The sequence below is a fragment of the Varanus komodoensis genome, unplaced genomic scaffold, assembly GCF_004798865.1.
Source record: "Varanus komodoensis strain SLA01 unplaced genomic scaffold, ASM479886v1 scaffold34_1, whole genome shotgun sequence".
In the NCBI taxonomy this organism is placed as follows: domain Eukaryota; kingdom Metazoa; phylum Chordata; class Lepidosauria; order Squamata; family Varanidae; genus Varanus; species Varanus komodoensis.
In genome coordinates this window covers 5,982,801-5,995,895 of record NW_025335854.1, presented here as the reverse complement: position 1 = coordinate 5,995,895, position 13,095 = coordinate 5,982,801, and the positions used below count along the sequence as shown (strand labels likewise).

The 13,095-nt window shown below is 47.4% G+C and overlaps 1 protein-coding gene across 2 annotated transcripts; it reads right to left on the bottom strand.

Annotated features, from left to right (window-relative positions):
* Positions 1–2,066: 2,066 nt before the first annotated feature.
* Positions 2,067–12,361, bottom strand: RNASEL (ribonuclease L). 2 transcript variants are annotated; one of them, XM_044439113.1, is made up of 7 exons: positions 12,287–12,360; positions 9,779–11,713; positions 9,087–9,178; positions 8,185–8,384; positions 5,313–5,442; positions 4,502–4,668; positions 2,067–2,858 (listed from the first exon to the last, which is right to left on the bottom strand). In XM_044439113.1, exons 2-7 carry the CDS (start codon positions 11,292–11,294, stop codon positions 2,738–2,740), a joined length of 2,226 nt encoding a protein of 741 aa, XP_044295048.1. In that variant the 5' UTR covers positions 11,295–11,713; positions 12,287–12,360; the 3' UTR covers positions 2,067–2,737. The 2 variants fall into 2 exon arrangements, 1 of the variants encoding a protein (XP_044295048.1); XR_006415578.1 differs by lacking the exons at positions 2,067–2,858; positions 4,502–4,668 and adding an exon at positions 7,626–7,708 and having other exon boundaries at positions 5,375–5,442; positions 12,287–12,361.
* Positions 12,362–13,095: the final 734 nt, after the last annotated feature.

Here is a 13,095-nt window from a genome sequence, read left to right as displayed (position 1 = left end):
CTTTCGTTTTCGTCGCGCACGGGCGGAAATCTGGCAGATTCTGAAAAGCCACAATGCGCCAGCCAGGCCTCGTTATGCAATGCGTGAAAGAGTTGCGACATGCCGGCCCGAGGCAGTGATGCAGCCCTGTGGAAACCTCGAGGGACAACGACTCGGCCCAGCCCGGAGCAGGAGAGGGTGGGCTTTTCCCGATAGGTCCTCTTTGCGGGCAGGGGATGTTGCCCCCGCCTCCCCTCTCTTTGGCCAGCTCACCCAGGGCCATCGCCCCCCACCCCAGTCCTTTTTGCTTCCTCTGGGCACCTACTTGTGTGTTTGTTTCACTTGTATACCACCCAATAGCCAAGGCAGGTTCAGGGAAGTTAAGAACGCTTTACAACACACACACAGACACACGTGACAAAATGAAATTATCTCAGAACAAAGTTGCATTGACAATTGTGTCAGCAGAGAAGCAAAGCAGTGGTACAGACTACGAAGTAATATTGAAAAATAAACTGTTAAAATGCTGGGGGAAGAAAAAGTAGGCACCAGGTGTACTTCTTCAGGGAGCAAATTATTCCACAACTGGGGTGCCACAATGAAAAAGGCCCTTCTTCTGGTAGCCGCCCACCTCACTTCCTTTGGGGAAGGACCCCAAGGATGACCTCAGGATCTGAGTAGGGGATGGGGCACTTCAGTCCAGCAAGAAGGAGAAGGGGTCCTCCAGCTGCTTTGAGCCAGGCATCTCCCTCTTGTGCCATTCTGCGGAGAGACATGGAAGACCATGGTCTCTTCACAGCTCTCCGAGATCCAGTTTTGGGAACAGTGGATAGTCTGTTTCTTATGCACTTAGGCTGAGGTACACAAAAATTAGCAATGTGCACACAAATAGGTTTGAAGAGCTTCTCCAGTCATGTGCAGAGTGCTTTTTCTTCCCAAGCTATTCATAGAAAAGGTCAAGAACCCTACTGCCGGAAAAAATGCCATTTTTACACGAACCTGAAAAGGGTGCTCCCCCGCTTTTTTTGTAGATTTACACCCTCATCCATTTTCCACACAATGTCTTATTCATTTTATTTTATTACTTATTTTTATACAATTATTGGGATTGCAGGTGGTGCAGTGGTTTAAAGCGCTGTGCTGCTGGGCTGGTTGATCGAAAGGTCGCCTGTTCGAAACTGCATAACGGGGTGAGTTCCCGTTGCTCCGTCCCAGCTCCTGCCAACCTTGCAGTTCGAAAGCATGCAAATGCAAGGAGATAAACAGGTACCACTTCGGTGGGCAGGTAACAGCGTTCCTGCACCTCGGTGTTTAGTCATGCCGGCCACATGACCACGGAGACCGTCTGCGGACAAGCGCTGGCTCCTTCGGCTAGGAAACAGAGATGAGCACCACCCCCTAGAGTCAGGCATGACTGGACTTAATGCCAAGGGGAAACCTTTACCTTTACCTTTTATTTTAGGACAGAAAATCTGTGTCATGCTTGGGACAAGTGGGTGTCATAAATCCAATAAATTCCCATGTGATACCCCACAAAATCCATGTTAAACTAAAACCAGAATTTTGCACTCCACTGAGAGTTCATCTATAAAGAACCTAATGAGACCTGCTGGATCAGACCATGAAGTCCAAAAGCTCTGCACCGAGGGCCAGTCGGTCCAACAACGTGGTATCCTTGTTCCATAATATATGAGGGATCGAATCAGTGATTGATTAGTGAGCCCAAAACGAGGCTCAGAACAAAAGGGCATGACACCCCTCAAGCATCAAACTGTTTTGGGAACACAATCATTCTAGTCTTAATGTCCCCCCTCCCCGTTTTTATTTCTCAGCAAGATGCATTTTGGATTTCCCCCTTACCAGCAGGAGCTCCTCACGGGCTTAAATAAAACATTCTATTTGTCATCTTAGGTGTAAAAAGAGAGCAATAGTATGAGAGAACACCTGTTTCCATCAGCAAATGGCCGGCTCCTTACCAATATTGGACTCTAAGAATGTTGTGGCTGTATGTTGTTAGGTATGTGTGTAATTGTGAATGGCACCCAGTATGGCCTAGGGGTGAGAACGTTGGACCAGTGACCCAGAAGGTAATTTAGTAATTTTTGAATACTGACAGTGAATATGTGTATCAGTTTTTCATTATATTGCATTCTCAACCAGAACCAGAATGCACAAACTGGTGTCAGGCACATGGGAATAAACTTCCGTTCTGCCCATTTTTGAAAGTTCATAACCGTGAACTTTCACATAACATTCAACCTGAGAAACACTCTAAAAGTTTTTACACTGCCGTACACAGTAGAAGTAGGAACCAAAGTAAAACCCATCAGCAATGCGAAGATTAACATTCACAACAGAACTGGAAAGACTAAAATAGGAAAGCCTTTCCCTGGCACTGGGAAGAGCACAAGGAAGGTGCCAGGCAAGCTTCTCTGGGGAGCTCATTCCACAATTGGGTGCCGCCTCAAAGAAGACCCTCTTCCACCCACTTTCTTTGGCGGGGTCCTGAAGAAGCATCGTCGGGTCTGGGCAGCCATATATGGGATGGGATGGTCCTTCAGGGAACCAGGCCCCGAGCTTGTTTCAGAACTGGGCCCCAGAGAGAAAGCTGTGGTGCCGATGACCCAGATCTAAGAAGCTGGACCTCTTTGATCTTCTTTGCCAGTTCTGCATAATTTGCTTAGTGCGATTGAGACAGCCAGCTGCACGTCCATTTCGAACGGATGCCCACCGGTCTTCACTGCAGCTGAGAATGATTCTAGGCCGTTGGGAAAAATGAATCAGGTAGTATATTATACAAACGCCGGTAGACATAAATGGTTAAACCTGGAAAGAGGTTCAGAAAATAGCTTGCAGGCTCCTTGATTATGGCTTTCACCCTGCAATGGAAAACAGGAATCCTTTTATTACAAGCATGTAAACGAGCGCTGGTTTGTTTTGACTTAAGAAATGCGCAAGGTATAAAATCTGCTATAATGTTAATGCCGGTTTCCCAAGATGACCTTTGCCCCTGTGAGCCATTCTTCTAAGGCCAGAGTTCAGAAAGCAAGGCAGCGCATAGCAAGAAATGTGAGGAAAAGACAACAACCAGAACACCACACAAATACCCCCCTCCCCACTGTGTGTTTCTCAAATTCCAATTTGTATAAAGATGAAGCAATTCTTTTGGCTATCAAGTGAAAAAAAAGGCAGAGCTTCCCACCAGGAAACAACTAATTAGCAGGAGAATAACCTTTAGAAATAGAAGCTACTTTAAAAACAAAAGGGGCTTTAAGAAAAGATATTAACCTCAAGTGAGGACTTTTGCTGAGTCCAAAGCACTTCATGTCCCACTGAACCAAACAGGGCTTGCATCCAAGTAGCACATTTAAAATGTCACTTGTAGATTTGGCGTTGCCACATTTTTATGGGGAAGATTGTAGCTACTGCTTGGAATTGCTGTTTATTCCCAGGTAACTGCAGAAAAGCAAAACTCTGGAAGCTGTCGAGGTCCTAGGAATTGTGGTCTGGAAGCAGCTACAACTCATCAACAAGCTGGATGATTGTGTCCATGACTCAGGACAGCCAAAAGGATGCATTTTCCCCATATTACACATAATTAGCACATACAGTGTGTTGTCATTAATTGTGATCACAGCCACTTGTTGAGTTCAAAATAAAGATTTAAACAAATTAATTAATTAATAGGTCTACAGAGGGTTAATAGGTCTCTCAAGAACAGTCAGTGACAACTGCTAAATGGAGCCATCATTTTCAGAGGCTGTACTTCTCTTGGTAATAGTTTCTGGATGAAAAATATAAAAAATTTGCTTTGGCATTGAAGGAATGAGTTGGTGCATTTTTCCTAAGCCAGGCAAGTTCTGTCTGGCTTTTAGAAGGAAAGTTAAATTCTGTGCATTTAAGTATTACTAAAGTTACTAAAATCTATTCCAGTTTGGTATTCCAGAATACCAAAATCTATTCTGCTTTTAGTAATATTTAAGCCATGCCAACGAAGTCCAGTGGTCCAGGGCCATTTTTGTTCCCCTTCTTTTGCTCCCGATGTGGGTTGCATGGCCCTACAATGTGTGCATGTCAAAAAACCTCATCCTAAGCTTGATCCCTTTCAGTGTCCTGAGCAGCTACAGGGCACTAAAAGGGACCAAAGTTAAGTTAAATTTGACCTTTTGGGAGCTCTGTAGAACTAGAGGCACCAGATTTTATTTATTTTTTTAACTTTAAAAGACAAAACGTGGGAGCGCAGCCGTGGGCAGTACGGTCCAGCCCAAGGGAAGTGCTGCAACTGAGTCAGAGTTAGGTCTAGGGTGCCTTTCTCCGTGTCATCTTCCCCTTTGCCCTGAAACCTGCAGAAGATGCTGCGGGGCACATACCCCGCAGTGGGACATGGGCAAGGGAGCCCCGTCCAAGCGGCTTGTTATTTCGGGGTTTCCATGTTAGCTGCAGAAGGTCAAGATCAGAAACAGCCGTCAGAGGGTCCTGTGCACAAGGCCAGGCAGCTACAGATCTGAAGAAAGCAACTTACTCTGTACTTTTCTCGTTGAAGTGCTCACCCATGTTTCTGATTAGCTTCAGTAAATCCGCCGCACCGTCTTTGTAAAGCGTCGTCCGTGGGGTTGGGTTCTTCTTCATCTTCTTTTGCCCCACATCATTAGAGAAATCAGCCATGCAGTCTAGTACTTTTTGGTGAATCTGAAAAAAAGACTCCAATCCTTATTCTTTCTTTGGGTTCCTAAGTGCCCCACTTCCCAAGATGGTGCTTTCTGGCCAAGTGGCCAAGCCTCAGTGGCATATATTAATCAAAAGGGCACCTTTTGTGAATAGAGAATATCACAGTGTATGTGAGACAGACATAGGAGAATGTGACCTCTTGCGATCCATCCATGAGAAGATCATGTTATATATGACCTGTTGTGTATGTTAAAGAATGAAATATTTTTGATATATTGTTTGGTAGATTTAGCAATATTCGAAATCTGACAGTACAGCAAATCCTTTCAGGTACGGAAGAGCACAACAGATTAGGGAGCGGAAGAGAGGATGGACAGCCGAGACCGGCCTGGAGCGTGGGCAGCAGGGGTGGCAGCTGCAGAAAGACAATTAGGAAGAGGAGACGGTAGTTAGGGAGAGACTGGGAAAAGAGAACCGCAGACGTGAGGGGCTGGAGCTCACAAATTCAGTCAGGGGCTACGACCGGAGATGAGCTGAGAATGAGAAGAGGGCAGGAGACACTCCTGACACAGAGCTGTAGCAACTGGCTTTTAGAGCCGTTATTATCACCATATTCATCAGTTATTGCTTGTTCTGAACAATTTGCGGTTAGATAAACAACTTACCTTTTCCTTCCAGTCCTTGAAAGGATCGTCGCAGTTCAAGACCTTCTGAATGTCGGTGGCATCCTTCCGGTCCTTACTCTTTGCCAATACGCGGATCTCATTCCCAATCTTACTTAAGTACTGGTACTTCCTGCCAAAGAGAAGGCGACCGTAAGAACGAAACCCCGCTGTGCCCAGGACGAAAGCAGTGCTGATGACGCGGCAGGCCAGGACCGCCTCTGCTTCTCCCGGCAGGGTGGCTTCAGGGCCAAGGAAGGACCACAGCGCAATGCTGCACCGGTTCATACTCTGCGCGCAGAGGGGGGTCCCAGCCTCGGTCCCTGCCATCCCATTTAAAGGGAGGAGGGAGCAGGGATGGAAAAGACGGAGGAGACAGTGATGGACCAGAAGTGGAAACAGTCAGACCCGGAATAATGTCGCCTCCTGTGCGCTTAGGGGGATCAGTCTGCTGCTAACTCCCACCATACGCAAGCACGGGCATCCCTGTTGGTTTTCCACCTTGTGCTCTTAGGGGGATCAGTCTGCTGCTAACTCCCACCATACGCAAGCACGGGCATCCTTGTTGGTTTTCCACCTGCCTTCTGTCACAAGCTTTCGTTATTTGTTTTCGCCTCAAACGGCATCACCACACAGGATGTTTCTTTCCACTGGCGTTCTGCCAGCCCCCCCAGAGTCTTGTTGCCTGGTATTTTCCAGCGTAATGCTCCAAAGACCAGGTCAGCTGTCCTTCCAACAACCTGGCCACTGAGCAGCTTGTAGACTCCCAGTTTCATGCTTTCTGTGAGCAAGACATTTATTCTATCACTCATGGTTGTGGGAAAACATGTGTGTCATTTGCCCAGCATTCTGGCAGCACTCGGCTTTTCAGCATCTGTCCTGGGACCCATGTTTTCCAAGCCACAAGCTACCTGGCTACCACACTTCTCCTCTGGGGCCTTTCTCCACGTGCCAATTCCACAGAAGGCTTGGAGGGTGGCAGCAAGGGGAGGGTCTTCTCTGTGGTGCCCCCTATTTTTGAATAGTTTCCCTGCTGTGGCCCACCTGGCACCAAACTTGCCTTCTTTCCCGTGCAAGGTTAAGACAACCCTTTATGAGACGCCTTTAAAGATTTCCTTGGTTATCCAGGAGCTTGAGCAGATTATCCAATAGGATTCTTCTTCTTTATTGGGTCTTTTTAACTCTATTTTTAAATGTATATTTTAAACTATTTGAAATAGATTTTAACATTTTATGACATTTCTACCATATTTTATTGCTTTGTTTTATATACTGGTCTACACTGCCCAGACAGCTTTGGCTATAGGGTGGTATAGAAATGACGTGACGTGACGTGACAGCGGCTACCAACGTCGCTTCGATGCAACCAGTTCACTGGCCCAGTTTGCACAACGTGTGGGGGCTCCCTGTGAATTATTTTACCCTACAACAAGCTGAAGGTCACATTAGGGTTGCTTACCTAACCCAACCCTGCAGTAGTGAGGTTCACACAACAAACAGCCCCCAAAATAGTGCTTAGCATGCAAAGAGGATCACTGTGAATTAAAGGACCCTCTGAAATGTGTGCCCAGTTTATTTACCCAAAGAGGCACTCTTTGAGAAGTTGCTGCTATTATACAAGGGACAGAAAGAGGATTTCTGGAACTGGAAGCTTGGGAAAAGCTACTTGAACTTTTATATTTATTTATTTATTAGATTAATATCCCACTTTTCTTCAAAGAGCTAGGTAAAGTGGCTTACATAATTTTCCTCCTCTCAATCTTATCCCCACAACAACAACCCTGTGAGGTAGGTTGGGCTGAGAGTCTGTGACTGGCCCAAAGTCTCCCAGGTGGCTCCATGGCTGAGCGGGGACTAGAACCCAGATCGCCTGAGTCCCAGTCCCGTGCTCTAACCACTACACCACACTGGCTCTCTTTTATTGGCACAACCTTCCTTGCATGGACCCATGAAGGATTTTTTAAGCTCTGCAAGATACTTTTTTACAAGATACAAGGATAGATTTTGTCATTCTAGTAGCATTTGGCTATGCATGTTTCATTTAACACTATTTCTAAATCACTTTCCCCCCTCAAAAGAACTTTCAGTATGGAAATGTCTCCATATGCAAGATTCCTGCCTCAACATTGTGCTGAGGGGAGGTAAAGAAAAAATAATCCAGTAAACCAAAAGGACTGTGGGGGGATTCCAACCAAGGTTCCATAATAAGCAGATAAGTAGGAATTAAATTAGGGTTTACCTAAGGGCTATGGAGATCAACTAATGCAATTAAAATACGATTCACTTTTCTCAATTCACATAAATGTAAGTGCTTACCTTTCAGATAAGCATAGTTTCAGCTTCTTTTGGTTGGTCTGCATTTTCTCCCAGTCTTTGGAGGTCGGGAACTGACCTACTTTCTATACCAATAAATGGAACGAAAGATGGGATGGAAACCTTGTGCCTTCTCTTGTGCCAAAGGCAGTACCCCCCAGAGTTAGAAATGAGAGAGTTCAGCCTAAGTTTTTGCCATCCTTAGTGCATAAGAATAGGATCGATCTGATACTGTACATTGTCTCATGTAAACATTTATTGCATGGTTTTACAAAACATTTTAGTGAAGCAAACGGATGAATACTGCAATGTTGCTGAACCGTAAAAGAAATGACAGCCCATAAAGACTAAAGTATTCCAGCACAATCAACTTCTGCGGTTCAAAGAAAAACTCTGATTTCAAAAACATCAGAGCTGGCTAGACTGCAACACTGACCAAAATGTCGTTCTAGTTCTACTTGCAAAATTCTTCTTGGATCACTACTGTGTTAACCAGGCAATCAAGCCGAGGAAGATGGAGTAATAAAAACAGAGAGCTACTGAAGCGCCTGTGTTTACTGACCTTTGCATACTCCAAAAATAGGGATGGTCCATCAGGTTTTTCAGCTGTTCACTCACTGGGAAGTTTTTATCAGTTTTCAGACATGTTCTGAGGTCTTCAATTTCCGCACATCCATCTTTATCCTCTGGACACTGGGCCGGCAGGTCTTCAAAGTGGATTTTGCCCCTCATCGCAACGTACAGGACAAGATTTGCAAGAGCCTGATGAGGGAGAAATAGCCTTAGCATACCAAAAAATAGAGGACTCACCTATTTACCCTGACAGTGAGATAATAAACACGAGGACCAATATGGACCTATTTTTGACCCATGGGCCCTTTGGCGTGGCAGAGTTATTTTCGTCTAAGAAAATGGCACTGGAGAAGCAGCATCCAGTGCTATCTCTCTGGTGGGATTAGAGCCACTCAGGGATAGCATTTTGCCACAGGGATTGGTATAATGTTATAACTGGGAAAGGAAGTCTAATTTTTAATGTCGTGTCTAATTTGACCCTCAGAAGCATAGAACTGACCTGGTTCTTATCTAATCTACCTTGGTTATTCAGGAAATTAAGGCATCATAAAATGAATGAGGCTGTTGTAAGCAAAAATTATTATCAATCTCATTTCTATATGGTCCTGTATCTGAAGCTATCTGGGCAGCTGGCAACAAAAAAGGACCAAAGCAAGTCATGTTCTTCTTTGAAATGCTCATTATGCTTGTGCTTGATTAAATGTGTGTGTGTGTGTGTGTGTACTGTCTGTACTTGGAGATACTTTGCCTTAATGTTTGTTTGTTTGTTTGTTTGTTTGTTAAAAGCTGTTACATACCATCTACTACAAATGCTTCTAATGTTTAGACTTCAGGGATAATTGTTCTGTAGATGTAGAATGCCAGACAGGCAACAGAAGAGGAAAGATTTACCTGAAGGTCTTCTGAAATTATCTGATCTTTATCACCATCAGTTATTCTTCGGCTCTTATCAAAATCTGCCAGGAAAACATTGCCAGCCACGTCTAGGCAAAAAAAGAAAATAAAAAAGGCAGATGATGTAAAAGTTTTTTCTTTCACGTGAAATAGTGCTTTGGATTCTATTTCAATTCTATCTGTTTTTGTATTGTATCCCCTTTGTTGCATTTTAAAGAAATTGTTTAAGCTCTGTGCTGGTCATCTGCTCACTTCAGATCTGAGTGTCTGACACGTATGGATAAATGGTCAAAGTTGCACACTAGGCTAAGTTACAAATAACATGCTAAGTTATAAATAACATGGCATTCACACACTTAGTACGTGGCTAGGCTACTGACCATACAATGCGAGTCCTTATGATGACAGCACTAACTTGGACAGAATCATGATGTGACTATGCCAAGGGGAGATTCAGAGAGGAGTGGGAACAGAAGTGCAAAGTTGGAAGTAAGTTTGGTTTATGACCTACAGCTGAGAAGTGAAGCCAGTCATGCCTGGACTTCCTTATCTAAGCAACACCGACCCTTCATGACACAGAATTGGAAAGGCTGAAGCAAGCAATCTGCTATTCCACCTTGATCCCACGAAACTGAACTGGATTATACCAAAATAAATAGATGGGACTCCATCAGACAGAGAATACAAACCTATTAAAACGTTGCTCGGGTGCAGATCCTGATGGCCAAATCCAAAATCATGAAGCTCCTTCACTGCTTGGAATATTGTTTTAAGAATCTCTTGGCTCTCCATGGCTGCATTCTCCTCCATCTCAAAATATTCCTCAAGGTTCTTCTCAAACAGTGTAAGGCACAGGTAGATGCAGGTGTCTTTTTCCCACCCACAAAATGTCACCAGATGCTTGCTGGGTTGGCATTTCTCAAGACAGGCTTTCTCTCGCTTGGTATTTTCTCCATTGGTGGGGAGTAACTTCACAGCCACCTCTTTTCCATCATATAATCCAAGAAAAACTCCTCCTCCCTGAGAGGTTTTTCCAATCCTGTAATCTTCATGCCTGAAAAACTTGAGCTTTCCAATCATAGGGCGATGTGTCTCCCAGAGGCAGCGGAGCCTGGATTCCCACCGTTTGCTGGAGAAAGTTGCTGGCTTTGGCTGGCTCGGTCTACACGAGGCACCATATCTGGAAAGCAGCGCTATCATCTTGTCATTGTTGTAAGCAACGTTGGCAACCTGAATGAGGTTTCCAATGTCTGTTCTAGCTCCCTTTTCACACAGTAGCTTTACTATTTCATAGTTTGTCTTCTCCACTGCAACTCTCAGTGCTGTTTTGTTGTCTTTGCCCACAGCATCAATATCAATGCCATCCATTTCCAGAAGAGCTTTCACCAAATTTTGGCTTCCTCTTTCAACAGCAAGTATGAGAGCTGTTTCCCCATTTTCGTTTCTTTTGTCCACATCAATCCTGTATTTCAAGAGGAACTCGGCAACTGCCTCTTTCTCTCGCTTCCACTCGTCCCCTTCCTTCACCGAGAGTGCATAGATTAGTGCGTTTCTCCCCTGATTGTCGCAAATATTCACATCAGCCTCCATTTCTGTGACCAGGGCTTCGACGATGGCGAGGTAGCTATGCCGAGCTGCATCCATCAGGGCTGTAGCACCTCCTTTATTCACAGCCTTCTTCTCCTCATCAACCACTCGGCGCATATTTACATCCGCTCCTTTCTCATACAAAAATCTCAGGGCCTCCTCCTTCCCATACCAAGCTGCCTCCATGAACGCCGTGAAGCCATTGCTATCATGTTCGTTGATTCCTGAGCCCTTCTCAAGCAAGAGATCCAAAAGTTTCACATTGCCAGTTATCCCCGCAATAATAAAAGGGGTAGCCCCATTATCCTTCCTAGCGTGTAGATCAGCCCCTTTGTTGAGTAGGAGGCGGACAACGTCCTCCCTGTCGGCCTTCACAGCACTATGCAGAGCTGTCCAGCCGCTCTCCACCTTGGCATTGACCTCGGCGCCTTTTTCCAACAACTGCTGGACCGTCTCAATGGAGCCAAACCGCACAGCCTCATTTAGCTCAAAGCTCCAATTCAGGTGGCCCAGTCCAGACCTCTGCCCTTCCCCAGGTGGCTTCGCTCCGGGGCCCCAGCCCTCTTCCTCCAACAACTGATCGTTTTGCGGTTCAGTGGCAGTGGAGTTTTCCTCCATCCTAAAAGCCTGCAAGGCTTTCCTTATGTCTTAGGAACTTTAGCTTGCCAGCGAGAACTTTGACCTAAAGGATGCAGTGCTTTTCGTGTTGCCCGCACCTCATTTGCCTTCAGCAACATACGCCCCTGGATCGCAGCTGGAGTGCGTCTCCAAAGTGGAATTCCGTCCTCACGCTGAGCCCAGCTCAACACCCGTCTTTGTGGAAGGGCTTTTGATGCTGCTAGTTTTTCCTGCAGGATTCGGAAAGCTTCAGACAAGTGGTGATTATCTTGGCTCTGCATATATTTCTAATATGTGTCAGATGTGTTAATAGCAGAGTGACACCAACAGCTTGGAACAGTTTGAAGGTTCGGATGAGGAGGTGCTGAACAGGTAACGTTCGCTGTCTTTTGCAGGGATGTGCATGGTCTTCTTTCCATCTGTTTCTCAAAGAAAGCATGGCGTTTGTTACCATGAAGAATCAATAAACCCAATGTAGCAGATTAGAAGTTTAATAATAAAGAAGTAAGTCTTTCGGTAGTGAATGGACCCGCCGGGTTGAGAAGGTCAGATGTGTCCCCCCAGCGACGCGCGAGGGAACTGCCATGCACGCACTATAAAGACACTTGCCAACAAAGACAGGCGGGTTCGGGCGAAGGGCGGGCCAAGAGGAGCCGGGCCGGCGTGCCTCGCAACGGAAACCAGGCCCACGCCCGGCTGAAGGGGGAACGGGCACAAGCCCGGTGCTTCCTCGGGCGGCCGACGCGCGCCCCGTCCCGCGGGGCGATGCAGCGCCTCCCCTGCGCCGGCGCCCCCCCGGCCGCGCAAGAGCCCCGCGCCCTCCCCGCCGCGCCGCGCCGCCGCTGCGCCCGTCCAGGCGGCCTCCCGCGCCTGGACTGCAACACCCAGAATCCCCGGCCGTGGCCCTGCTGGCTGCGAGGCCTGGGGGCTGCGGCCCAAGCGCCTCTGCCGGCCGCCGCGCTGGGGAGCCTCGCCCGCCCGCCCTCGCTTACCTGCCCGTCCGCTCGCCCTGGCGCTGCACCTGCCGCAGGAGCAGCGGCAGCGGTCCAGGCTGCCCGGAAGCGCTGGGGAAGCGCGCTACCGCGCTTTCGGTTTCGATTGCCCGGCTGCCCCGGAGCGGCTGCGGAGACGCCCGAGTTCGCTTTGTCATCCGGGGTGGAGCGCCCGAACCGCTCGGAAGACGCCGCGCCGACCCAAGGGATGCCTGCGGCGGCTCGGGCGCGGATTTTGTGGGGCGGGGGGCGGAGACAGCAATGCAGGCGCGCTTCCCCCGCCGCGCTCCCTTTATCTCTTCTCTGACCAGGAAAAGCTCTGGTAAGAGACGTGCAACGGTGCAATGTTACGCAGGAACCGAGCGAGTCAGGAGGGGCCTCCCGGGCCATCCAGTGCGACCCCCGGCTCCAGCCGGCCCCGCTCATGGCATGCCTGCCATGTGCATGTCCAGCCTAACCTCAAACAGAAATGTTGAGGCAGGAAGGAAGCGTACACCTCTCATGTGTTCCCCGCCGTGCGGTTGAACCTGGCGTTTCCCCTCCGGTAAGGATGCGTCTGGTCTGCTTTCCCCTGGTGCAGAACTTGGCGTTTGTCCCTACGGAATGTCATTGTGTTCTTCTCAGCCCAGCCTATCAAGGTCACCCAGAATCTCCCTTCTGCTTTCCCCAGTATTTTTCTGTCATCTGCAAATCTGGTCATTATTCCCTGCACGTCCTCATGCAAGTCATTAAGGAAAACGGTGAGGAGAACTGGGCCAGGGCTGAACCCTGCGGTACCCCACTTCTTCCCTCCCCCCAGTTTGAAAAGG